Raw genomic sequence first — 27,162 nt, 5'->3', positions numbered from 1 at the left:
GATTGGTACTCCTCTTCCTGACCCTATGGGGCAGAAGCTGAGCTCATCTGTCTTTGCAGATTAGGCAACTGAGGCTTACAGAAGTCCCCATTCAAAGAGTAAGAAAAATCAGAGCTGGGACCTGAACCCAAGTCCAGCCTCCTAGCTTCAGTGTTCCCAGGACTGGCAGCCTCCCACCCCAACAGGATGGCCAAGGCCTCAGGGAAGACAGAAGGAACCCAATTTGCAAAATTCGAAGTCCACCGATTCAGGCATTCTCTGGGGCTAGCCTGGTCCACTCATCCCACCACAGGCCAAAGCTACCATCTCCTTATTCCAGTCGGATGGGCAGCAAAATCCCCCAGAAACAAGGCCAGTGAGAGAGGAGACACAGGAAGAGTTCTTTATTGTACATTGGAGAAATAGCCCTGTGTGCTGGTTCAAGGTGCAACATACATGTGGAACGGGGTGGGGGTGGGGGGACCCTCTTGAGGTCCAAAGTTGCAAACAAATTTAAAAAAGTAAAAGATTTCTCACGCAAGAGGCATTTTTTTTTTTTTTTTTTTGCAAATACCATGCAAAACAGGCAGCTGGCGAGCCTTAAGAGAACCCCTATAAATAACAGGAAAGACACTCCAAGCATTCCTGTACAAGGACTCAGAGCACAGGGGAGAGAAAGGAACCAAAATGCCTTTTGGCGTTCCAGGATGTTTGGCACTCTTGTGATTACATTTGTTGTTGTTGTTTACACAGTCCGTTAAAGAGAACCAAGTGACACAATATTGAAGGAGAAAGAGGGGTTTGCACAACAGACCCCCCCAAGGGGAGGTTAGAAAAAGCCCAAGCATGGTTTTCTTTCCTTCTTCTTCCTGACATATAAAACCTGTTGTTGGTGCTAACCTGGGCAAAGAGCTTTACCGCAACGAAGCTTTTTCAGTTGCCTCTTGAAAATAAGACAAGGAAGGGCCTTCCCAAGCATCACTCCTTAGGAAAGTTACTTTCTGCTTTAAAGCGAGTCTCATTTCCAGTAGCTTTAAAGATGATCAAAGTATCTACAGAGATCATTCCCCTCCCTCCCCCCGTTTTCTTTTGTACAACCAAGAATAAACATTTTTTTAAAAAAATTAATGAAACTGGACTACACGGCATGTCACATTCAAGTGCACAGAATCATTTTTGCCAAGATTAATAACGTAAACATTGGGGACAGCCAAATCAGCAGAGAACACAGGCACCTCCGTGTACTCGGTGCTGCTTACAGAAAGTGGTTCAAAAATCCAGATCTAGAATTGCACAATGTTTACCATATAGAGAAAGAAACAGGTATTAATTTGAACAAATGGCTGCAACTGAGACTTTTTTCCTTTTATATGTGTGTATATAATGATTTTTATTTATTTATTTTTTTTTATTTTTTTTTACTTTTTGTGTGTGTGTTTTTTTTTGAACTTTTGTTTTTGTAGAGGAGCCCAGAGCCTTTGCCACAGACGCCTCCTCCTCCTCCCCTTCCTCCCCCTCCTCCTCCTCCTCCCCCCACCTCATCTGTCTCCCAGCCTGACTTGAGACACAGGTTTGTCGATTTCATCATATGTAGCAAGCTAGGAATAAAATTTCAAAGTGCTTTCTCCTCCTCATGCTTTTGGTCAGTAACTGTCACAGCCCGGTCACTCTTCTGATTCTTTTCCTCAACACATTGTCTTTGGGGCAGTTAGACACCTGGAGGTGCCTTGTCGGTCATGGTTTTCAGCACGTCATCAATTCTGTCATCTTCAATAACAACTGCAAAAAAAGGGGGGGCGGGGAGAAAGGTGAAAGGGCTTGGGCTAGCCAGAGGTCGCAAAGATTTTAACTATCCCCACTATGGGGGTGCAGGGGAGGGCGAGAAAGGAAGGCTGGCTGCCCCATGCAGGGCGAACAGCGCCATCACCCTGGGTTCCCTTCCCGGCCTGGTTGTGAACTGCTCCACTACCTAATCCGCATCCTAGCAGGATTCTAAGAAAACGCGAGCAATGGGGAATCATCCCAGCTCGGCTGCAGCCCGATGCATCCATTTACAAAGAAGTCTAGGCTTCTTCTTAAGCAGAGAAAGGGAGAAACTGAGGTCTTCAGGTCACTGGTGCTGGTAGTACAGGTTCGAAGAAGCCTGGAGCAGGAAGGGAGGCTAGGGCGGATTCCCACGCCGACCTGGGACTGGAGAGTTTAGGCCTGGTCTGCACGGGTGTCCCCATCCCATGCTCCCTTCCCTGTGTCCGGGCCGGTGGCCTCCGCCCCTCCGCTTTCTGTACCACTGCAAAGGGCAGAACCTCCCTTCTCTGCTGCCTCGGGCTTTGCCTCTGGCCGCCTCGTCTGCCTGCCTCACTGTCTCCACTTGGCCTCTCTCAATCCCTCCACCGGTGCCCCGTACTGGATGATCAGATCACTTGTTCCGGACTCTGGGTCTCTATGTGTAGGTCTCCCGTCGGTCACCCTCGTTGTTCCAGCTGCTTCAGCGTCCTCCCTAGACTTGAGTTCCAGGCTCGCTACAGCTCCCTCACTGAGTTCTCAGACCACCTAGGTCCCCCCCCCCCCGAGTATCTCTCCCCTTCACCTCGGCACCCCAGTCTTTTCCAGCAGCACCCTGCGTCTCGGTTTATCTGGGGCTTCTCCAACTCCCGTATCCCAGGCTAGACCACCCTTCTCCCCTCAAGCAAGTAACAGTGAAAACCCTGTGCGACCTGAACGCTCCTCGCCTTCCCCGCGGGATTTAAGGTCTTTCCCCCCCGCACCCCCAACCAGACCCCTAAGAAGCTCTGGGACCCCCTTGCCCCAGGATGGCAGAGCAGAGAGAGTGCAGATGCGACTCCACTGCGCAAAAGGGGGGAGGGGTGTTAAATCTAAAATCAAACTTTGGTGCGTTGAGGACGCGGGTACAACCTTTGGGCCTCGGCTGCAAGTAGAGGCTACCACGCCCCCAGGTGACCCTGCTGGTGGCCCGGACAAACGCGGACTCTTGCCCGAGGCCCGTTCCAGCTTCCACCGCAGGAGGGATCCCTAGATCCCGCCGATGGTCCCCCCTTCCCGCGGGGACCCCTGATTCCCCACACACACCAGGCTGCAGCACCAACACCGCAGGGGGTAAGGGGCGGGGAACTCACCGCGCTTGCTCCGGCCAATCTGGCCCAGCTTGGGCGGCCGCTTGCTCTGCCCGGCGCCGAAGAAGTTGTTGGTGTCCTGCAGGCGGCACGAGAAGATCTGGCCCACGTCGCCGCCGTCGCCGTAGGGGCTCAGCTTCTCGTCGCCGTAGGGCAGCACCTCCGACATGGTCGCGTCCGGGGGCTCCGAGGCGGCACCTCCTCCGCCCGCGTCCCCGCCCGCGGAGGACAGGGTCAGCGGCGCTGGGGCCGGGGATGGCCGGCCGGGGACGGCCCTCGGGGCTGCCGCGGCGCTGGGGCCGGCGAGAGGCCGGGGAGGGACACCGCTTGGGGCAGGAGCGCGCAGCCCGCGCGAGCGACCCAACGAGCGCCCGCAGCTGAGCTGCGCTGCGCTCGGGCTCCGCGCGCGAGTGGCTGCTGCTCCGGCAGCGGCGGGCAGGACTCACATCCTCGGGGCGGGGGCCGAGCCGGGCGGGGCCGCGACGCGCGAGGAGGAGGGTGTCCCTACGAGCCCGGAGGGCGCGGGACCGAGGTGGGCGCACCCCGGGGAGCGCGCGGGCCGGTCCTGCCGCGGGTGCGGGTGGCGGCGGCAGCGGCGACTCGGGGACTGGGAAGCAGCGAGCGGCCGAGGGGGAGGGGAGCGAGGAGGAGGGAGGGCAGGGGGAGGAAACCCGGAGGGAGGGAAGGAGGCAGGGAAGAAACCGAGAGGGCGACGGGGAGAAAAACAGAAAGACAGAAGAAGGCAAGGGGAGCAGCGGGAGGAGGGAGGATGAGGAAGGAGAGAGAAAAAGAAAAAGGGGGAAAGACTAGATCTGGATTGGAGAGGCAGACGGAGAAGCGAAAGGAGGGAGAAATAGAGGGTCGGAGAGGAAAGGAGGAGAGAGGGGGAAAGAGGGAGGCAGGGACGGAGGAGCAGCCTGCGAGCTGCTAGCGAGAATGCCAGCCCAGGCTGGAAGCGAGGCGGCGGAGGAGGGAGGGAGGAGGGGACCCGTGGGCCTCGGGGAGAGATCCCTGGAAGCTAAGCGACGTCACGGGGCCGCGCCGGACCGCGGCTGGCTTCCTGCCCCCGCCCCCTGTCCCCTCCGTCCGGCCCGCGCCGAGGGGCCCCGGTGCGCTCCGCCCCGCCCCACCCCGCCCCGCACGGCCCGAGCCCCTCCCGCGCGGTGTTTACCCGACCCGGAGCCTGTGAGCGCCGGCTCGGCTGGCTGTGACTCCCGAGGGGAACCCGAAGCAGCGGGAGGGGAGGGAACCGAGGACGCACAGGCCGGGAAGGACGCGGATGCTGACCTCCCTGGAGGCCAGTTACAGAGGTCAAGATCGGAGCGCACTGGGAGACCCGCGGGCACGCCTCTCCCTTCCCCCAGCACACTTGTGCCCTACTTAGACCCTGCCGGGCATTCCTCTGCCCCCGTGCGCACAGGATCTGCCAAGAAGGCCTTTTTCTCACTTCTTGTCCCTCTGTGCTGGGCCCTGGCTCCCCACTCCACCCCACCCCCAGACAAGAAGGAGGGGAGGAGGGGCAGCCCCGCCTCCCGCGGGATAGGGGAGAGCCTCATTACTCTGGGCTTGCCCGGGATGCCCGCCTCCTAGCGCCCTCTGACTCGCTGGGGACGTCCCGGGCCTGCGGCCCTCTGCCCTCTGGGACCTCTCTTATAACAACAGTCTTAATAAAGCTCTGGGGAGATACTGCGGCCTCAAAATCAGGAGCGTGTTGCTGTACCCTGGGAAGGAGACCCGGGAAGCCTGAGAGGCCTGGGAGGCGCATCTGTCAGCCAGATGGTAACTTCAAGGGGGCAAGGTGTGTGAGCGACGCTCTTTATCCTCGCCTGAGCCCGGAGCACCTGCTCTCCCCAAGGAGCCCAGATCTGCTCGGCAGAGCTGGCCTAACCCCAGAGAGGGCTAACCAGTCCAAGGTCAGCAGCCTGCAGGGGACAGGCAGGGTTAGGAAGCTAATCCTTGTCACTAGGCTCCTAGCTCACCTAGCACCACACCTCAACCTCTAGAACTTCAGGGAGTGGAGTTGAAGGAAACTGACATTTTGGAAGAGGGGCTGCCTGAGAAGACGCAGCCTAGACACCCCCCTCTCCCCAGTGTTAAAGGGCTGGCCTGTTTCCAGAATCCAGACCTCAAGATGAGAAGAGGAAGGGATGGAGAAATAGAAGATAGTGATGGGTAAGATAAGTTTGGCTTCTGGGTACCAGCCGATCTTGAGTCCCAATGCTGTAGTAACCCTCGCAGTGACACTTTGGGCACTATCCTCTATCCTCTCTGAACCCCAATAACCGCTCCTGTCGTGATGTAAGTTCAACTTCCCAACTGCCGATGTGCCCCCCAAGACAGTTAAAGAGAAGAAGGCTCCAGGGGCGGGTCTGTTATTAGATGTTAGTTAGGCCGATAAGAAATGCCTCCCTCTGTGAGAAAGCGTGCCTCTCTGTTCCCCTACTTCAGAGCCCGCTGGGCTGCGGAGCCTCCCTAAACATCCCCCTAAGGAAAGCCTGCAATCCATAGATAGGAAACCAAGGCCAAAGGGGGACAGGGCTGGCTCTGAGTCCCAGGGCTGGTCAAGGGTGGAAGCAGCAGCTCCCTGGATTGTTGTGCTCTCCTCCAGAAGCTGCCTGTGTCCATTCATTAGGGCCCTGCTTGAGAGTCAGCTGACCTCACAGCTCCAGTGCAGAGAGAGATGACACCGGTGTAACCTACAGGCCGCTCTTAGATTGCGCTTTGCTTTCCGGTTTTGCCTCAAAGCGCTCTCCACCTCCACGATTGACCCCCGTGTCTTGAATGGAAAGAGGAGAGGCTGCATCTCTGTTTAACTGATGAGGCAGAAAAAGGGCAAGTGACTTAGCCCTGGTCACGGTCTAGGGATGGAGCCAGGACCGGGCAACTTAAAAATTAAGTACCCACCAGGGCCCCACTGGGAAGAAGATAAAGTCACAGAGAGCCAAAGACTCTCTACCCCGACAGTGAGAGAGAAGGTGGTTATAAACCCGAGCCTGCTATGTTTTCCTTGCCTTCGGCAAATAGAGTTGAAGGTGGCAGCCCCCACTTTTCCCACTCAACCTCCCCCACCCCAGTCTGCTCCATGAGCAAGCCTGCCTTCTAAGCACATGGACACTGACAACCTGAAAACCGGCCCGAAGACCTGGGGGTGTAGCTCAGTGGCAGACACTTGCCTAACCATGTACAATGCCCTGGGTTCTTGCTCCATTTCTCCTGACAAAACGTCTCCGTGATCGTTGTCTTTAAAAACTCAGCCTTCAGAAGAAGGTGAGGCTGGCGGTGATGGTCAGGCCCAGTGTGAAGAACAGGTAGCTGAAGGTAAGTACTCTGTCCGAGGTCACATGGAAGTTCTCCAGGGAAAGTTGGGAGTCAGGAGGGACCCATTTTCTGCCCCTCCCAACTGTCTGATCATTCAATCTTTAATCTTCTGTTTCTTCCTGTCTTCGACTGGTCATACCTGTAGCCTGAGTTAACATGTCTTAGGACTCCATTTCCACCTGTCTGTACCCCAGAGGCCCACAATTGTGCAGACATCGTATGTGTATGTGTGTCTGTGTATGTGTATATGTGTATACACGTACATATATATACACACACACTTATTTATTTCGACAGGATTTTACTATGTAGCCCAGGCTGGCTGAAGCTCGTGGTCTTCCTGCCTCATCTTCTTGAGCGCTGGGGGTGCAGGTGAGCACCTCCCAGTTCTCTTTTGGGCTTTTAAGTAAGTTGCTTCTCATGCTAGGCCTCTGACTAGACCATGAACTGGGAAACCAGGGGAAGAGGAGAGCCCACCTTCCTTCCCATCTTCCATGATGTAAGCGTACGGAGCTGGGACTCTTCAAGGCCCTAGGTTCAATCCCCACTACTAAAAAGAGGGAGAGAACACCAAATCCCAAGCAGATAAAATGTGCCTGAAGCAAAAAGCCCCAGAGCCTCCTCTCAGCTTTCTTATATTTCACCTGAAATTTCTTCACTGGGCTTATACATTTCCATGGGTCATTCTAGCACATTCTACCACTGTTAAGCTTATATCTAAAGCCCCTGTTGTGCCCTGAGCACCCAGAACTGGTAAAGCACCAGAGGAAAGGGTCAGTATAGAGGCTTCCTCTGTCCCCAAACCCTTCCATCTATTTGGATGAGTAAACTGAGGTACAGTCAGCAGCATCAGAAGGCGAGAGCAGGGAAGAATGTGGCTGTTGCACATCCTCTGGCGGTGAGCACCTGCCAGCAGGCCAAACCCAGGCTTCCACAGAGATGTGCACTGGGTGTGTCACAACTTGCCGTAGCTGGCTCGGATCCTTTCCCATCAGCAGGGAGAAGGTGCTGGAATGCAGCATCATGTAGGTGATAAGCGGGTCATATCCAGAGAGGTTAAGTAGTTGTCCTGCAGGAATGATTACTCTGAGCCAAGAGTAGATTCAGCCACACCCACCACCACTTCCATAATTCAGTAGGAGGTGAGTTGTATACTTTGAAAGACAGTCTCCGACTCCTAAACACACGTGCATGCACACACATACTTACACACATATGCATACACAAATGCACACTTGCGCAAATGCACTCCTTTGTCTAATGGCTAAGGCTCTTTATTCAAATGGAATCTTGCAAAGCAGGGCTCAGGAGCACTAGGAAACTCCAGCTGGCTCTCGGGCAGACCAGTAGACAAACCCAGTATGATCACACTGTGATAATCATGCGACTAGTTCCACCACCCTGGGACACAAGAGAGGGTGAGCCTCTAATTCCTATAAAGTTCTAGCCGGGAGTGGTGGAAATTTGGAGGCTTCTAAAGCCTGGTGCCCAAGAGCTATCAACTGTCTGTCCAGTGTTTCCTGTCCAGGGCTCCCAAAAGGCTTCTGCCCCTTAAGAACCCTGACTCCTGAACTGGACAGATGGTTTAACAATTAAGAATATTAGCTGCTTTTGTGGGGGACTTGGGTTAGGTTCCCAAAACCCACATGGTATATCTCACACCTTCTGTAATTCCAGCTCCAGAAAATTCAATGCCCTCTTCCCCTGCCAGTCACACACTTGGTTCACAAACAGACAAAACAAAACAAAAAAAAACAAAAAACAAAAAACAAAAAAAACCACCCATACACCTTTAAAAAACAAAACAAAACACCCTTGATTTCAACAAGAATGGCATCAAAAACACAGCTGGTAAGGGGAGACAAAAGAGAAGCTGACCCCATTCCAGCTCAGAGAGGTCCATCCCAAGCTTTACCCCACCCAGCAACTGCTACTTGCTATACCCAAATCCTGCTGACCACACTACACATGTGTCGACCCCCAGGACCCTGGAAAATGGCTGTTGACTGTCACCTCAATCCAGAAAGGTAAAGTGACAGCCCCAGGCCACCTTGACAATGAAAACCATCAGGTTCTGGTCTGAAGGTCAAGCTCAGCCACTGCTGGGGTGGCAGTGCCTCCCCAAGGATTCCAGTTAGGAAAGTTGAGGTAAGCTCTTTGACCTTGTCTCACTGTAACCATGGAAACCTGCCCCCTCACCCCCACCCCCACCCCCGCCAAAGGAGTCTATGAAAGAGATAACTCTCTTCCCAGGGTTCAAACTTGTGTGCAAGATTTCTAGGAACCTGAAGGGCCTTTGGATGATGAAGAAAAGGCTGTGTCCTAGAAACAGCTCCAGAGTGTCCTTGGGACAACATAGCTTCAGTTTGCACTTCTAGCCCATAAGCCACAGAATGAATGAGCTAAGGAGAGTCCTGGATCTGAGCTCAGAACCAAGAGCTCTTAACCCTGACACGAGAGATATACACCCACTGGCTGCTGAGCCCAGTCTCTGTACAGAAAACTGATGAGCAATGCTCTGGATGCCCCCTCCCCATAGTTCTGTCAGACGAGAAAGGAATCCTTTCCATACTGTGGAGAGACTTTCCAAGCACGAGTTAGTGTTGGGGGCAAAGCAGGAGACTGGTCCTAGCTCCATACCCTTCCTCCCCTCCCCCATCTCCCTGTGTAACCTGGAGACAGCACTGCCCTCTAGGAGCCAGAAGTCTTCTCAGCCATAACATGAGAGTGAGGCAAAAGCAAGGTACAGATGGTGTCTGCACCTTAAAGCAAGGGGGGGGAACAGTTCCATGCAGTGCCTCTGTCCCCCCCCCCCAGTTCCATGCAGTGAGGCCCTCGGCCCTCTGTCTCCCCCCCAGTTCCATGTAGTGGGGCCCTCCGCCCTCTGTCTCCCTCCCCCCCGGGGCTGCAGAGGTGGACAGAAATTCTCAGGCAACAGCAAGAGCTGGTGACTGAAGGGCAGCCCGTGCAGGATTAGGGAGGACCTGCCTGGCAGCCGGGCAGGGATATGGTTGAGTGCAGAAAGCCATTTGGTCCAGGGGGCGGGGCATATGGGAACACTGTCAATGAGGAAGATTCACGGACATCAGGGAAGAAGACCAGTCCAACCATCAGTTAGGATGGGAAGGGTCATAATGAGAAGCACCCGGGCATAGGAGAAAAAGGAGAAAAGGAGACAGGCAGCTCCAGGGGAAAAAAGGAGGTAGGGATCAGGGAAGGACAGGAGAGAGGGAATGAGAGCTGGCAAAAAGCCAGGCTAGGGAGAAGTAAAATTTCTCCCAGAGAAAAATCAAAAGCTAAAATCTGTGTCATAAGGTTTTTTTCCCCCAGAATCCCTCCTCTTCGTGAAGTCATGTGCATATTTTAAGACATCTGATGCATTATGCATTTCTAGTTGAGTAAGGGAAAGATAGCTAGTGCATTTAAAGATGTGAGTGCCTGGGAAACCAGAGGGAGTAATGTGAGGACCCCTTCCCCCAACTCCCAGACTTTCCAGAGTCTCACACTTTCAGCCAGTGTCCTGATGAATTGGGCAAAGAAGGTGGAAACTACAGAATTTCTGTATCATCTTTACCAGGGTGTGCCAAGGTGGTCCTGGGATTGGCAGCCCGGGGTCCTCCCTAGATTCTTCTCTTGGACTTCCGCGGCCGATTCCCAGGTTTTGAGAAAACTGTCAAGAAAATTGCACAGGCCTCTCTCTGGTCATAACCTGTTTCTCGGCCAAGTTCCCCGGAAGTCCTCAACTGTGGGCGCACAGCACCCTCTGGTGGTCATATCAGATGCTGCGCTATGGGAGAGCTGAGGAAGGTTAGCAGAGAGGGAGAAACATCGCAAGCCTGCCTGAAGCGCCCTCCTAAGGGGCACTTGGCTGAGGGAAGGCTGTGAAGAGCAGGAACATGCGCTCACTTGTACCCTCGGGCACTCGGGTGCCAGGCACACTAAGGGCCTCATAAACATGGGTTGAGCTTTTCTGTGGCCACCACTCGCCAATCTCAACCCACAAGTATCGGTATCTGCTTTGAGGCCCCTAATATGAGGTCACAGTGGTCCTGGGGGGCGTGAAGAGGAAGAGCAAAAGTTGCAAAGCCCCTCCCTGTGATGCCTGCCTATGTTCCCAGCTCAGCCTTGCCCACTCCAATCAGGGAAGGGAAATGCCAAGTCCCCCGGCTGGCATCTGGAAAACAATAAGGCAGCTGCAGGGAAGTGACTAATGAGCGCTTTGGGGAGCAACTAGGGACATCACGCGTGGAAACGTATCTCATTCAAAACGGGTAAGTTAACTCTGTCTAATTAGAGAGGAAATGTGCTGTGCCCCCTCCCCGGCTTTCCACAAACACCATCCCGAGGCTGTGGCACAGCTAGGCCAAAAGGAAGCCACTCGGGTCCCAGATGCCCAGCCCACAGGAGGACCCCCAAGGGCCTCTCCCACTCTCCATCTTCTGGACACACAAAATGCCCGAGCTGGATGGAGCTTTGGAGCATTCTAATCCAAACCATTCCTTTTCTACTTAGAACTGAAGGTCAGAAGGGTTCCACCACTGGACAGATTTCACGCAGCAGCGAGGCATGACTGAAATCACCATTCCGGAGGCTAAGGCAGGAAGGCTCTGAGTTCAAGACCATTCTGGGCTATATAGTAAGACCCTGTCTTTTCTTTCTTTCTTTCTTTCTTTCTTTCTTTCTTTCTTTCTTTCTGTTTTTTTTTTTTTTTTTTTTTTTTTTTAAGTAAATTCAGGACCAGAGAAAACCAGTCAGTGAATCTTTGAGCTCTCTGTTTGGGCCAGTTTAGTGACCATTGTCTGATAATGGTGCCCTGGTGTTTTTATGTGGAATCTTCAACTTTCTGGGCAAGTCACATCACAAGATGTCCCTCCTATATGAGTCACCTCCCTTGGCCCAGAGGCCCTAAAAGAGCCCCTCTCCCATCACTTAGTAACCAAGTTGCGGTCCTTATCTGTGGTCCAGAGCCAGCTCCTCCAGGCAGCCCCCTGCTCTCCCTTTCTTTGGGATCCTCCTTCAGTTCACAGACAGGTGTGAGGTTGATGATCTTTGTCACCTAGAGCAGTGGTCCTCAGCCTTCTGAATGCTGCCACCCTTTAATGTAGTGCCTCATTGCGGTGACCCCCAACTATAAAATTATTTTCATCGCTACTTCATAACTGCAATGAATGTTATTTATTACTATTATGAATCATAATGTAAACAACTGTGTTTTCTGATGGCCTTAGGCGACCCCTATGAAAGGGTCACTCAACCCCCAATGGGGTCGCCATCCGTAACCACTGACCTAGGTGATCTACTGCTGTGCTATGTCTGTGACCTTCCTGATTGTTGCTGTCACTATCCCACGGGCTGGGCTCTTAGAATAAAGAGGGAAAAGGGAGAAAGTGAGCAGAGCTCTCATGTGTCCCTGCTCTGTGATCTGCACAGATGTAAAGATGCTCACCATCATGCCTGCCCCACCCTGATGGACTGTTTTCCCTTAAACTGTAAGCCAAAATAAATTCTCCTTTAGACTGCTTCAGTCGGGTATTTGGTTACAGCAATAAGAGAAGTAACTGGGGCTGGAGGGATGGCTCAGTGGTTAAGAGCACTGACTGCTCTTCCATAGGTTCTGAGTTCAGTTCCCAGCAACCACATGGTGGCTCACAACCATCTGTAATGGGATCTGATGCCCTCTTCTGATGAGTTTAAAGACACAGTGTTCTCACATATATAAAATAAATATATCTAAAAAAGAAGAAAAGAAGAGTAACTGATACTAGATCTCTATACCAGGAGCAGGGGCCATTGCCGTGAGAGGCCAGGCCATGTGGTCCACAGGCCACTGGACTGGTTTGCAGAAGGAATGTGGAAGAGCCTGGGCCAACAGGATAGAAACGCCCTAGAATACTGGAAAAGGAGCCGGAGGGGCCATGGCAATGGAAGAGCAGGATTTGGAGAGACAAAAGACAACCAAGAAAGACTCAGCTCATGAGGTCACATCCCGGCTTGTTCTGACCATGCCTTGAGAACCCGGGTGAAGATCACATGAAGGGTAATGGGCTGATTTGTTTGGTGGAGAAAGTTTCTCGATGGTCGTACTCAGTCTGCGCCACGGTTACTCTCACTGCTGTCAGATCCGCAGTGGGAGGGAACAGACCGGTAAGGGAAATGTTCAATCGAGCGAGTTTGCAGAGAAAGCAAGCAACTCAAGATTAGCACCGCCGAAGAGAATCCCCACACTCTGCCCTGGGATGGTCGGGAAAGAGCCCTGTACACAAGAGTCTACCCATCAAAGGCTCCAACTGTGAAAATGCAACTGAAGGGGTGTCTTAGCCCACAGCTGCCTGTGGGGAGTTTTTCCCTGGGTCAGCTGCAGAGAGAGGCCAGTGCAGCTGGGGCACGAGAAGTCAGAAGTGCATCTCCAGCAGGCAGCAAAACTTCATAGGGTTGTCAATGTGATGCTGTATGCAAACATGCAAGAGAGGAGTTACAGGGCCATGGTGGCTTGCAGCAAGGTTCCAGAAAACAAGTGAATCCAGCCGGTGTGGGGGGCACTTAGGAGCCATCGGTGTGACAGCATCAAGGTAAAATCTAGCAGCAGAGGAGGCCCCAGGATGTCGGAGATGCCAGGACCATGGGCCAAACAGAAAGGCTGCATGCTGCCAGTGGCAGAGCTGGACAGACAGCTGCTCGTGCCCTTTGATGATGCCATCAGTTGCAGATGCTTGACCTGGGCTCCAGGGCTGGGCGCCTGTCTGTCCACCTGTCTGTCCTGCAGGCTTTGGTATTGTCTTTCCTTGTTGTGCCTCCATTCCCTCCCACACTGATGCCGTGTCACCATCACACATCAGAAATTCGGAACAGTTATTTTATAGGGCCCACACTTGCAGAGTTTGTCTCGAGTCTTACAAGAGACTTTGACCTTAGACTTTTGAAAAATGTTGGTACTGTTAAGAGAGGCAGAGAGGACATCAGCTCCCCCCGGAAACTGAAGTTAGAGATGGCTGTGGGTCCTAGGAATTGAATGTGAGTCCTCTGCAAAACCAGTCTCTGAGCCATCTCTTCAGCCCCCCCCCCCCCACCATAGCTTAAATGTTCTCTCCCAAACCCACATTGATATTTTAGTGCCATGGTCACAGGATGAAGAGGTAGCAATGGTAAAAAATCGAGGCCATAAATTTAGTAAGGCCATTGTGTGTGTGTAGTAGGGGTTAAGCTGGCTATTCAAATGATTGGATCTCTCCCCCTGAGCATGGGGTGCTCGCAGGATAAAGACCCTCAGATGTGCATGCTCCTGGGTCCCCCAATCTCTAGAATTACTAGAAGTCCACCTCTGTTCTTCATGAATTACCCAGCCTCCAATTTCCTGCTATAGGAACAGAAAACAGACTGAGAAAAATGTCCTTCTGTGGTTGCCAATGAACCGAAGAACTGTGTCTCCTGTCCCTTCCAGGTCACTCCTTGACAAGCACTAGCTTGCAGTGAGACTCTCTCCTTTATGGACAGAGCTGGGAGCCACTCATTTCACATCTGCAGGCACAAAATATACAACGTTTGATGGCTAGACAAATGCCCTTCGGTGGCACTGAGCTTCATAAGCCCGCCTTCCTGCCCTGCAGAATTCCTCAGCATCAGGGCCACAGCCCAAATGGCCTTTCCATGACTTTGGACCAAGCTTCTGAAGGGCATCTGAGTTTGGCCTACTTTTTTGTGTTTTTGCTTTTTAGATGTTCCACTAGAATTTTGAATGAATTGGGATTCTGAAGACCACCTTCCAGCCCATCCACCACCAGGATCTGCTGGGGAGGGGGAGTGCTGATTGGCTGGTAAAAATGTTTAGGATGACAGAGAGCTAGCTCTCTTACTCCATGGGTTCTGTGCCTGCAAATTTATCCGGCCACAATCAAGGGTATTCATGGAAGAAACCGAACTGAGATTGTACACATTTATTTTCCTATTCCCCAAACAGCAGGCACCCTCTCACCCAGGCACCTGGGACCTGCCTTGTGTTGGAATATCCAGAGATGACTTCGTGTGCACAGGAAGATGCGTGGGGAACCTAAGCAGACTCTAAGCCATTGTTCATAAGGGCTGAGGCAGTCATAGATCAGTCTCCAGGAAGGTCCTGGAAGCCAGGACCGTGGACACAGGGCAGGAATGCCCGTAGACAACTTCTCTTACTGGATTCCCAGGTCTCAAGGGCTTCCAGCACAGGCTTTATAGTTAGGCTGAGTTCAAGCACTGGAAATGGACTAGGCGTATCAATACTGACTGTGGGGGGGCTAAAGCACGTATGGTGCCTGCACAAGTATTCCAAGCCAGCAGCAGTCATTCAAGAGGACTCCCACCTAGCCCTGTCTGCCAGGGATTAAGGGACTGAGGAGAATGACAGGACACTGACAGCTCCCTTCCTACCTCCACTTCCCTGAGCACCCTTCAACCTAGTCCTAGTCCCTCCTGGAGGTGAGACTTGTAAAGCAGGAAGAAAGGAGCTGCCACAGATGGCAGGTGTTATAGCAAAAGTCAGTGGCAGGGTCAGATATGCTAGGTTTAAGCAGGGACCTTGAGCCCAAATCCTGGCGCCAGCAACATGCCCACTTCCAATGGCTGGGAGACTTCTGCTCCTGTCTCCCATGATGGGAGGCACCTGTAGGGACCCATGGGTGGGACAGACAAGCCCTTTCTCCTAATCCCTTTGATGAAATTTGTTCTTGGTTCTGGTGTAGGTGGGCTCCAAAACCATCACTAAATCCCACTGGGCCCTTGCAGAAAGGTCAGGGAAGGGGGAAGAGTTTTTGAGTGGTTCCCCGACCCTGTCCAGTCACACCTCACTGGACTCTATTAGATTCTCTGTCCCTCTGGCATGGTCATCTTCCTCTACAGACTGTGTTGCCGCTGAACTGCTTGGAGTTTACTGGGCAAGGTTTCATTCTGCTCTTGAGGCTGTTTACTTGGAGTTTGGGTGGTGGCTGTAACTTGCCAGTGAGCTTCAACCCTCCTGAACTTCACCTCTTCTGGCTCACACACATTGCTACAGCCTACATACTGTGGTGACTCTCTTTGCAAATGCAGGGTTGTTTTTCTTTTTCAGGTTTTTAGTTTTGTGTGCACACGTTTTACCTGCATGTATGTCTGCACAGTGTGCAGTCTAGTACCCTCATAAGAGGGTGTGGGATTCTCAGGAACCAGAGCTAGATGGCTGTGATCACTCAGGCAGAGGGCTGGTCCTCTGCAGGAACAAGTGCTCCTTGCCATCACTCCAGCCCCAGCTGTTCAGAGATAGGATGTAACTAAGTAGGCTGAGCTAGCCTTAAACTCACAAGACTGGCTTGCCACCAAGCCTAACTAATGACAGGAGCTGGAACAGTATCGGGCATACAGCAGTGAATACTAATGTCACCTTGCTGTCCCTCAGTGCCTTGCACCACCTCAGTTTGTCCAGTGTTCCAAGCAAGACACATTTTGTCAGGCAACTACGTCAGCACGGCCAAGTGGCACACCACGCCAGCAATCTAGGGAAGTCCTCAGGGCTCTCTCTACAATCCCACTATGGGCCTGGTGAGCAAGGGGGCTTCAACAACTATGAACTGGACCCCATCTTGGGGAGCGCAAGAGGAAAACAGAGGTCTCTAAGATCCATCTTCATCCTGTGTTGTAGCTTCAACTCCATCACAGGGAAGCCTCAGCCACTAAACTTCAGTACACATCTGTGTAATCGGTGTTGCTTACGCAGACACGGCATGTGCTCCTGTCAGTGCCGGGAAGAAGCCCTTCCCCTCACACAGGAAACTGGGAGAATGTTCAAGGAAGAGAAGAGCTGTTTGGATCACTGTCCACCCGACAGTCTCTAATTTCTCGCAAGTCGGGAAGTGGGGAAGGGAGAGGGGGCTGCTGAGGACAGTGAGGTAGACTCGACAGGCTCACTGTGTGGGTGCCAACCGGCTACCTTCCTTTGGCAAAAGCAGGCAGAGAAGCTACAAAGGCCAGAGGCCAGGACAGCAGCAGCCTTCACTCCTTTAGTGAGGCCTCTCTATGGACCGGAGCGGCCTGGGGAAGCCAGGCTGTAGTAGCTCCACATCCTCAGCTCTGGTGCTTTCCCTGTGTCAAAGGAAAACACCCAGGCTGCCTGCCAACCTACAAACACCTAGAAAACCCTCCTGTCCTCCTGCTGACCTGTGTCCCACCCAGATGGACCAAGCGGATGGTGGACCTCACTTCCTGTTGGCTTCACACAAGTGCAAACATTACTCAGTAAGCAAGGAAGAGAGACACAGCGGCCTACTCACCTGACCAGTCTTAAGAAATTCCTTCCTCTGAGCAGAAGGAAGAAGAGGAGTTTGGACAGTATCCTAAGAGGCCATTATGTAAAGCCCTCAGAGCTCGGCCTTCCTCCCAGGCTAACCAACTCACCCCTCCCAACACCCCCCACCCCACGCAGGGAGCAATAAGACTGGTGTGGAGCCTGGTCAATGAGCTGGTCTTATTCAGTCATACACACGGATCTGGCTCCTGAGAAGGGGCCTCACCACAGCCCCCACCAGGTGTCTGGGAACTGGAAAGGGACCCATCCAAGTTGAAGAGCAACACCAGCTGTTGGAGACATGAGGCTCGCCGTTGTCCCCTCCATCATGCATGAAGGTACAGCCACCTCACAAAAGGCCTCAAGACAGACCCTAATAAGAGGAGGGACACTTGCAGTGTGACCACAAGACCCCCTAGCTGTTATACAGGGGTATCACCCTGGTGATCTCCCGCCGACAGATCGGGCACCTCTTGGGCTCTGGCAAGGCAAGGTAACATTGGCGGCAGGAACACACGTGCCCACACTCGAGGAAGACACAGGACTTGAAGCTGCTCAGACACACAACGCAGGCGCTCTTCAGACTCTCCCTGGCCTCAGGTGAGGCTTGGCTCAGTAGGTGGGCCTCATGTTCAAGGAACTCTTCCTCGAGCTGCTGCTGGCGCAGGCGCTCCTGCCGCTGAAGGTACTGCTTCCTCAGGATGAAGAAGAGGGTAGCACAGGTGGCAAAGCCAAACACCAGAACCAGAACCTTCCAGAGCCGGACACTAGACTCCTGCCTGTGCAGCAGGCTGTCGAAGTCCTGGCTGCTCAGATAGTATTGCATGCCTTGCTTGGGGGGCTGCAGGCGGACAGAGTTGTTGTCCAGGACCAGTTCACCAATCCCCGTGAGGGTGGCTCCAACCTTCAGCATCTCCTCTGTCTCCTGGATGCCTTTGGGCCGCTCGCCACTGATGTAGTGGCCAATGGCATCGGTGAAGGATTGTACAGAGGGGTGGAACTTCTCATACACAGTCTCTAGGCCCAGATCTACAGAGTCCAGGGGCTTGAGCACTCGCACGGCCACAGCCACACCGTCCTCATGGGGCACAAGGTCAAAGGGCACAGTGTTAGTCCTCTGGTGAATGATTTTGGAATAGTCATTCCTAAAAAATGCAAGGACCCAAGATGAACACAAGAGGAACAAGCACCCCACTCCCACACATAGGGTTACCAACAAGTGAATTCACATCAGGATCCACAGGATGGATGCCACCATCCTAATAGAGGCCAGCCTCCAAATCGATGAGCCCTACAGCATTAAGACCACAGCAAGGAGGGGCCACTTTAAATGCACAGGTCTCAGTGGATACAGGAGAGCAATAGAGGTCACCTTTAGTGTCTACACCCTGGTCACAGAAGTGCCTGAGACAAAAACCTGCCAGGAGCAGATGGAAAAATGGCTCACTTCATGTGCTGGCACACAATTATTTAAACAAATCCACTTGTGACTGGGCTATGAGTGAGTGGTTCTACAACTTCACTGTGCTAAGAATCAACAGATTCCAGGTCCCTTCTAAAAACCAGGTTCTGTAATCAGGAAGCGGGCCTAGGAGCCTGCGTTGCACTGGATGCGTCCTGGGCTCTAAGGGAAGTGCACAGTGCACACAGCAGTACTGGGGGTGGAGAGGCAGCTCCATTCCCAGGAAGCTCTAGACTCAGCAAGCCCAGGCCCAGAGGACACGCACCACAGGTGGGTTGTTCGGTTCCACACCATCTTATGCTCCTGAAGTGTCAGCCGCTGGATCACCCCCTTGCAGTTTTCCACAAACTGGCTGTTGAGCGTTTCTTTAACAGACCGCACAGCTCCTGGGGAGAAAGCAATCATGGTAATGTCTGAAGGACGCGCTGGCCTCTCATAAGTTCTCCCACTTGTTGAGCTTCACTAATTAATCCACGCAACAGCATCCGTGTCACTGTAAGGCACGTCTAGAGAGCACACTGCAAAGTGCCTGACGGAAGTACCTCAGGAGTCGCATCTCTCTGTTCTTAACAACCTTATACCACACAGAGTCTCTAAAAAATCAGAGATCCACAATGGTTTGGTCACCTTGTCCCAACACCATTAAAAAGCTCTTATAAGGGACGGCAGGTTAAATGCTACTAAGCCTGCAACCTGAACTCTGGGAAACCTACAAGGTAGAAAGAGAGCCAACTTCCCCAAGTTGTCCTCTGACCGTCACCAGTGTGGAGTGGCACCTTTACCCTGCCCTCCCCCACACAAGATAAAATAAACAAAAACGTGTAAAAAGGGAGGGCGTTTTTGTCAGCCAAGATGGTCCTTATGGGCTACTGGAGTGAGGCAGTAAATAAGCAAACGCACCTTCAATGACAGCATATGGCACACACTTTCCCGGCGCTTCTGAAAGAATACCCTTTAAATCTTCACCCAAATGAATCTTCTTAGCTCCCTAAGTGCAAAAACCAACAGATAGTAAATCGGCCACTGAATGCTGACATGCTCTATCAGACTTAGGGTGTGGTGAGGAAAGAGATGAGACCAGACAGGAGGGATATCTGGAGGCTCGGGTTCTGAAGCCTGGCCCTGAGATTGAACACTGAGTAGGCCAGGTGCTCTGAGCTCCTCTTCCCCAAGACTGGAGATGTTACCATCTGCTTTCCAATTCAACAGAACACTCCTTTCATGTGAATACTTTTACATTTGAATAAAAAAGGTGCTGGCCACAGCACACTGCAGAAGGAACCTCAGCAGAGACCCGGGCTAGCTCAATCTGCAGCGTATCCTTGATGATTTTGAACAAGTTTACTCATCTGAGTCTGCTTCCAAAGCTGTAAAGGGAGGGAGAAGACGATCTCACGGAATTCTTTAGGTGGAAAGAATGAACTCTGAGATATGGGAAAACACAGTCTAGAGCTGACACATGAAAGCCATGTAATAATCAAGCATTCTTGTCACCAAGAAAAACACTGAAAGTATAAACTCAGTTCTGTAAGTTCCATAGCCTGACCAACAGGTGAAAATCTAACATCAGGGCTCCCATAGCTTCTTCCAGAAAGGGTTTATTTCATCCTTTTAGGAACTAAGTCTCAAATACCACAGGCTGGCCCAGAACAGCGTGCATCTGAGGGTGTCCTTCAACTTGTTATTTATTCTGGGTGTTTTTGTTTTTGTTTTTGAGATAAGATCTCACTAAGTGGCCCTTACCAAGTAGACCAGGCTGCCCTGCCCTTGAACTCAGAGATCCACCTGCGTCTGCCTCGTTAGCACTGGGAACTTCTGATCCCAACCTTTTCAGTGCAGGAACTCCATGGTTTTGGGTCTGAGCCCTTACTGAAATCAACCTGGAGATAAGACTTGAGTTCCAGAGTCCACCTTCCAAATAAATGCCAAAACAAATCCTTAGCTGATGGATTGTAAAATCCCAGCCAAGATAAAACCGCAACATGTACTGAGGATCTGCTGCTTGTCAAATGCTGAGTTAGGAATCAAGACATGAGGACGACTCTCCAGCCCTGTCAAAGTTCACTTCTCTGGGTCAGCTTGACGGTGCCACAAAGCAACAGTAGTGAACTAAGAAAGGAGAAAACAGTGTAGCGTTGCCGGGGTTACGGCCAGAGCGGTGTCATCGTATCCACAGCCAGACTCAGCCACTGATCCTCAATAGGCCAACTAAAAATGCTAAATTAATAATGAAAAGCAAACGAGGGCAAAAATATCCAGTGGCTCTACCCCGACTTTATCTTTGGGTCCTAACACAAAAGTAAGGGCTTTTCAAATTTTTACTTTATTACTTTTTACTATCAGGGTGCTTTTGCCTGCATTGTGTCTGTGTACCACATACATGCCTGATACCAACAGAGGCCAAAAGATCCCCTGGGACTGGACTCACGAATGATTTGTGAGTAGTCATGTGGGTGCAGATAATCTTAACAGTTTCTAAAAAAAACAGTACTCTTAAACTGAGCCATCTCTCCTGCAGGAAGCAAGGCTTAAATGCCACTGCTGAGCAGTCAGGTTAAGATATGGTCCCGCCCAGCACCACTGCCCCAGTCCTTCGTACAAAAGTCATCTTGACAAGTTCTCCCTCAGGCTACCCCTAGGTCCATGGCTTTTCCTTCTTCTTCTCCCAGAAGCAGAAACTTCCTAGGGAAAATTTCAATTTCTTGGGGTCCACTGTTTCAATAGTCTGATAATGGGAAGGACACAACAGAAATCTTCGCTCCTGCCTGGCCTGTTATATTACCTTTGAACCCAAAGACCTACACTTAAGTTTCATGCTGGCTTAGTTTCAATGCCTTTCACCATGATAAAATACTGAGAGGAAAACAACTTAAGGGAGAAAGGGTTTATTTGGGGTTTTTCACTGTTCAAAGATTCACTCAATCAATCTGGGTAAGTAGCTAGTTTTAAATCAACTTGACACAAGCTGGAGTTATCTGAAAGGAGGAAATCTCAGTTGAGAAAAAAATTCCTCCCTAAGATTACCCAGCTTAACTAGAGATTGAGGAGGGAGAGCCCCAGCCCATTGTGGGTGGCTCTAGCCATGGGCTAGTGATTCCCTCCCATTCTGTAAGAAAACAGGCTGAGCAACCTATGAGGAGCAAAGGAGTATGCAGCATTCCTCCATGGCCTCTGCATCAACTACTGACTCCAGGACCCTGCCCTGTTTGAGTTCCTTCTGACTTCCCTCAGCGGGGATTTGGAAGAATAAGCTAAATAAACGCTTCCCTCCCCAGGCTCATCTCGTCACAGTGTCCCATCACATCGAGAGTAACCCTGACTAAGTAAGAAAGGCAAGGTAAGGGGTCTTAGAGCAGGTCACATGATATCCTTAATCAGGGAATGAAGCCATGGCGATCTGCCTTCTGCTCACTCATTTTCCAGTCAATGACCGGAGCCCAGAGAACGGCACTGCCCATTTTCAGGGCCAATCTTGCCATCAAAATTAACCTAATGGAGACAAGCTCTAACAGGCACCCAGAGACTTGATTTCAGATCCTGCTTAGTTGACAGCTAACATTAGCCGTGTGACATTTTCTTTCAATGTCAAACGTCCGGGTTTTCGATCTTCAGGGAATACCCACTGTCAGTACTGAGCTGACAAAAACCGAGATGCAAATGTGCGGTGTGAGCTGCTAAGTGCAGCCCTCAAGTTAAAATGTAGTTTTAAGGTAAATATAATATACAAAGAAATGATTGTAGAAACCAGGAGCCTCTAAGTTTGCTGTTCTCCGAGTTGTTACCACATCCTCCACCCCAAATATCACTTTGTTTAAAATGGCGACGCCCCAGTCCACAATCTAGAATCAGTTGGAAAGAGTGTCTCAATAAGGAACTGTCTATATTGGGTCAGCCTGTGTATGCACAGCTGTTAAGGACACTGTCATGACAGCTCTAACTGAAGTGGGGAAATCTGCCGGTTGTGTTGTAACAGCATTCCCTAGGTCTGGGCTCTCGACTGTAATAACAGTAGAGCAATCAAACTGAGCGCTAAGCATGCCAAGCAAGCATTCGTTTCTCCCGACTCAGACGTGATTTGAGGGCTCCCTCAAGTTCCTGCTTGGACTTCTCCGGGATGATAGATGGTAACCTGAAACTGAAAATTAACCTGAAACAGAAAACGAAGTAAACCTTCTCCCTCTCCGAAGTTGCTTTCTGTCTTAGTCTTTTACTATAGCAAAAGATACGGAACTCTCCGTTTCCCTATCCCTTCCTTGTCTATGCCCTACTCCAACCAGATTCTCGCCCGTCACACGGTCCGATTACGTGTAGACGTCCCCGTTATCCTAGAATGGAATTACCACCAGGACGATGACCTGTCTTTCTCACTACCTAGTGCACAGCCGTTTTTCGAGAAATAATTTTAAAGCACTGCGGTGACGTCCAAGACACTAAGGGTAACTCGGGGGGCACCGGAGCCAAGAGGCGAGGCAGCCTCGACGCAGCAGGTGGCCCGGATCCCCTCTGGCTGCGCGTCGTCTGGGGCCCGGTGGCAACCCGGTGCGCCCCGACGCAAGCAGCCCGCGGCACCCCGCTCTGACCTTGAGTTCCTGGGCGACCTGGGCCTTCTGCCGGTATATGGAGTACAGTATGGCGGTGACCATCGAGCTGGTGCCCAGCAAAATAACCTGGCCGAGCGACGGCCGCGACCCGCTCTCCATGGCGACCCGGAGACGCGCCACCTGCTTCCAAATCACCCGCGACCCCCTACGCAGCCGCAAGGCCCTTCCTGGAAGCCGTAGGCCCGGCGCCCGTCGATGACGTAAATACAGGAAGTAGAGACCAGGAATGGGGCAGAGGGGACCGGAAGACGTTGCCTAGGTGGTTGCGGCGTTACTGCGGCCTCATGGGAAACCGGTGGGATCCCAGGAGGACTGTGAACGTTCCTCGCTCAGGCTGTGGTCACGTGGGAGAGCTCCTTCCGAGTTTCTAGACTTTCTTGTTCTGTTATTGTTAAATGATATTTATCCTATAAGAGCGTGTCTTGGTGCACATATAGAGGACGGGACTCTATGTGAGAGTCCCGTTCTCTCCTATTTTATGGGTCCTTGCGACGGAACTCAAGTTCTTAGCTATAGTCGCAAGTGCCTTTACCCACTGAGCATTTCTCTAGCCCTTGCTGGATTCTTTGATGTCGTCGCCATCAGATGGGGAGCTGAGTAAAATGTGTGTCAAGCGCTGAAAAAAATGTTGCTCTTTAAGCTACAAACCTTGAAGCCTGGATTTTAAAAATGAAGAAACTGCGGCCAGAGGGGATGGGGAACATGCTCAGGGCTGAGGAGAGCTGGGGAGTCATTAATCCAGCTTCAAAGTCCTCAACCTCTATACCAGCTGAATCACTAAGATAGCTCTTAATCTACCTCCGCCACCCAAAAACATCATACTGTTTACTTAATAATAACTGCAACTGTTTTTACTGAGTGACTATTATATGTCATGTACTGTGGTTACGTTTCCTGGGCTTGCATTTTACACTACTCTTTAGGGACCAAACCCAGGGCTTCAAGTGTTCTTTCACTTAACTCCATCCAAGTCTCTCCAGACCAGCATTTGATGCATTCAGCACTGTCACAGAGGTTTCAGGAGAAGAAACAGGCTCAAGTTAAATGCACTCTGTCCAGCATTCTGGAAGCATAGGTAGGCAGATCTCTGAGTTCAAGGCCAGCCTTGTCTACAGAGTGAGTTCCAGTACATCCCGGGCTACATAGATGAAAAATAAATAAACTATTTATTTAAAAAAAAAAAAAAAAAAAGACAAGCAGCAAGATCAGACTATGCCCATTTGGGAAGATGGCTGACATAATTATCAAAAAGTATCTGATATACTTTTTGGGTTCAAACCTTGCTAAACAAGCACCTCCAATTCAGTTGTGCCCCAAGCCTGAAAATATTTTTTAATTAAAAATTATCAATTTGTGGGGCACGGTGGTGCATGCCTTTAATCCCAGCATTCGGGAGACAGAGGTAAGCAGATCTCTGTGAGGTCAAGGCCAACAGGTCCAGGAGAGCCAGGGCTGTTATGAAGAGAAACCCGGATCTAAAAACAAACAAAAAGTATTAAATTAGTAGTAGGAGCAGCAGTAGGAAGAGGGGCATGGCCATGCCCTGGTACATGTGTGGAGGTCAGAGGGCAACTTTTGGGAGTCAGTTCTCTCCTTCCAGTGGGTTCTGGGGGTCGAACTCAGATCATGAGGCTTAAATAGCAGGAGCCTCACCCACTGAGCCAACTCACAGCACCACCCTAAAGCAAGTAGTTTTAATGAGCATTTATCCCTCCCAGTATTCTCTCCCAGTACAGAGAGGGGGCTCAGGGGGCACAAGAATGACATTTTTTTAACAACCAATTGAAAACTCATAGTTCATAAAATGGAATGTGCTATGAAACATCTATTTTTTATGGGTACCTGTGTTTTACCTGCTTGTCCGTACCTGTACAATGTGTGTGCAGTGCCCGGGGAGGCCAGAAGAGGGCGCAGGGTACCCTGGAACCGGAGTTACTGTGCTGAACCACCTAATGTTGAGATCTTTCCCTTATGTTTGTCTTGTTTGTTTCGAGTGGCAGATGTTGCTATATTACCATGATACCCATCAGCTCCTCATGAGTAGCTGGAGCTATAGGTTCATGCCACTGTTCCTGGCTTCCTTTGCCTGCTTATTATTACTGTTGTCGTTAGTTTTGATCTGTTTGTGGTGCTGGGAATTGAACTCAGGGCCTTGTGCATACTGAGCAAGCACCCTATCCCTGAGCTATATCCCCAACCCTGGTTTATGGTTACCAAGAGTTCATTCATATTCTTGATACCAGCCCTTGATAAAATCACTCGTATGACATGCTGACATTTCCTCGTGTCTCCGGCTTGACCTCTCATTCTCTAGACTGTCTTTTGGAGAACAGAGTTTCCGAGGTTTTATAAAGTCCAGCAGAGCCCATTTCCTTGTAAGGGTCCTGTTCTTTGCTGTTTCAGCTAAGAAATCTTCGCCTGTGGGTTTAAGGGGTGGTTCGGGAGACAACGGTGCTTGCTCTGCAAACACAAGGATTGGAGTTCAAATCTCCAGTGGCTACATAAAAAGCCAGGCAGGGAGTGGTGAATCCTGGGAGCTCCCTGGCCAGCCAGCCTAACCAAAAAAAAAAAAAAAGTAGTAAACTTCTGGAGAGAGTGAGAAGCCTTGTCTCAAAGCAGGAAAGCAGGAAGTGGAAGGCACTCAGTGTCCTGCCCTGGCCTCCACACAAGCACACAGGTGTGCATGCTCACATAGTCACCTGCAGATACCACACACACACACACCACACAGACATAAACCACACACATACCATACACACACACACACACACCATACACACACATCACACACATACATGCAACACGCACATACACCACACACACATATGCAACACACACATATACACCACATCACACACACACACACACACACACACACACACACACATTTTGTCTACATTAAAATCACAAATATGGCCAGGCATGAAAATGCATTCTGGAGTCCCAGAATAGGGAGGCAAGGACAAGGCTTGGGAGACGGGAGGCCAGTCCTGGATTACAAAGTGAGATCATCTCATACTGAAGCAAGCTGGGTGTGGGGGTGCATGCCCTTAATCCTAGCACTAGAGAGGCAGAAGCAGGTGGATGTCTGTGAGTTGAGGCTAGCCCAGGTGTCTTGATCAGCCAAGGCTACGTAGTGAGACCTCGTCTCAAAAACAACAATAAACAAGCCACACATTTTCTCTATTTTTCTTTCAAATGTTGTGCAGGTTTAGGTATGTGTGATTAACTTTGGCAGCCGAACCGAGCACGGTTTCCCATGAAGCAGTTTGTGCTACCTTCACACCACCCCAGCAAAGTGCCGAGGGCTGTGTTCATCCCCCGCTCACGACTTCAGAAGTCGCAGGGCTTGCCCACCTCCTCTGACATTTTTTTGAGACAGGGTCTCATGTGTTCTAGATTCGCTCGGGAATCACTGTGCAGTGGACAATGAACCCGAGCTCCTGATTCTCCTTACCACCACCTCTCTATAAGGAACTGTAGTCATGTTTGCTGTGTCCAGTTTATGCAGTGCTAAGGAGCTAACCCCGTTAACCCACCCGTACAGGCACTCTGCCGACTGAGCTACATCCCACTCAGTTAATATCGTTGGCCCCAGAAACAACCTGGCAATTGAGTCATTTCCATCTCTGAACCACATTGCTTGTATTCAAATGTTTCTCACCGCAGCCCATCTGGAGAGCTCATCTGGAAGCCAGGATTCCTGGATTCAAATCGAGGCTCGAGTCAGTCCATCACTAGGGAAAATGCAAATGGTTTGTTTGAATAAACCCACCCTCTAAAAGCCTTTCAATCAATTTTTACATCGTGGGGAATTTTCAGTGGTTGCTGCAGTTGATAGTTGTAGCCACGTGGGGGCGCCAAGAGCATGGGATACAGAAGATTAAAAAAAAAAAAAAAAACGTGAGGAAGGAAAGGCAAATTGATCTTGATTTTTGTATTGGTTGACTGGGTAGTTGGTTTTGTTTTGTTTTGTTTGTTTGAGGCAGCGTCCCATGTATGCTACATTTGCCTCAACCTCACTATGAAGCCAAGGTTGCGCTATGATGACGCCATCAAAGATGACTTCAGACTCCTGAGACTCCCGCCTCCACCTCTCAAGTACCGGCATCAGAGGTGTGCTTCACTGGGTGTCCCACAGAACACCCTTGTGCCCAAACAGCTTTGCTTGCAAATGTTCTTTGCAGTGACTCATTGGTCTGGTTCAAGGCCTCTGGGCTCTGCTGCTCTATCAGTAATGGATCCTCAGGGGAACTCTGCTCGGATATCCTGTTGGCACCCGGTGTCATGGAGACCCCGCAGCTCTAGTTCTGGGGGACCAGTGTGGAGAGCCGTTTTGGCACCTCTGAACAGTTGATGGCAGAGTAATATTAATATTATCCCAGG

General features: G+C 51.1%; 2 protein-coding genes across 2 annotated transcripts; both read right to left on the bottom strand.

The window, feature by feature from the left end:
- Positions 1-366: 366 nt before the first annotated feature.
- On the bottom strand, positions 367-4,234 carry CAMK2N1 (calcium/calmodulin dependent protein kinase II inhibitor 1). The gene is made up of 2 exons (XM_080921014.1): positions 3,114-4,234; positions 367-1,758 (listed from the first exon to the last, which is right to left on the bottom strand). Exons 1-2 carry the CDS (start codon positions 3,277-3,279, stop codon positions 1,688-1,690), a joined length of 237 nt encoding a protein of 78 aa, XP_080777140.1. The 5' UTR covers positions 3,280-4,234; the 3' UTR covers positions 367-1,687.
- A 10,110-nt stretch (positions 4,235-14,344) lies between these two features.
- On the bottom strand, positions 14,345-22,950 carry MUL1 (mitochondrial E3 ubiquitin protein ligase 1). Its single transcript, XM_080922005.1, has 4 exons — positions 22,756-22,950; positions 19,076-19,163; positions 18,441-18,561; positions 14,345-17,858 (listed from the first exon to the last, which is right to left on the bottom strand). Exons 1-4 carry the CDS (start codon positions 22,873-22,875, stop codon positions 17,129-17,131), a joined length of 1,059 nt encoding a protein of 352 aa, XP_080778131.1. The 5' UTR covers positions 22,876-22,950; the 3' UTR covers positions 14,345-17,128.
- Between the last annotated feature and the right edge of the window lie 4,212 nt (positions 22,951-27,162).

The sequence above is a fragment of the Micromys minutus genome (assembly GCF_963924665.1).
Source record: "Micromys minutus genome assembly, chromosome: 9".
In the NCBI taxonomy this organism is placed as follows: domain Eukaryota; kingdom Metazoa; phylum Chordata; class Mammalia; order Rodentia; family Muridae; genus Micromys; species Micromys minutus.
Note: the sequence above shows the minus strand (reverse complement) of the source record. Positions and strands in the feature narration are given on the sequence as shown.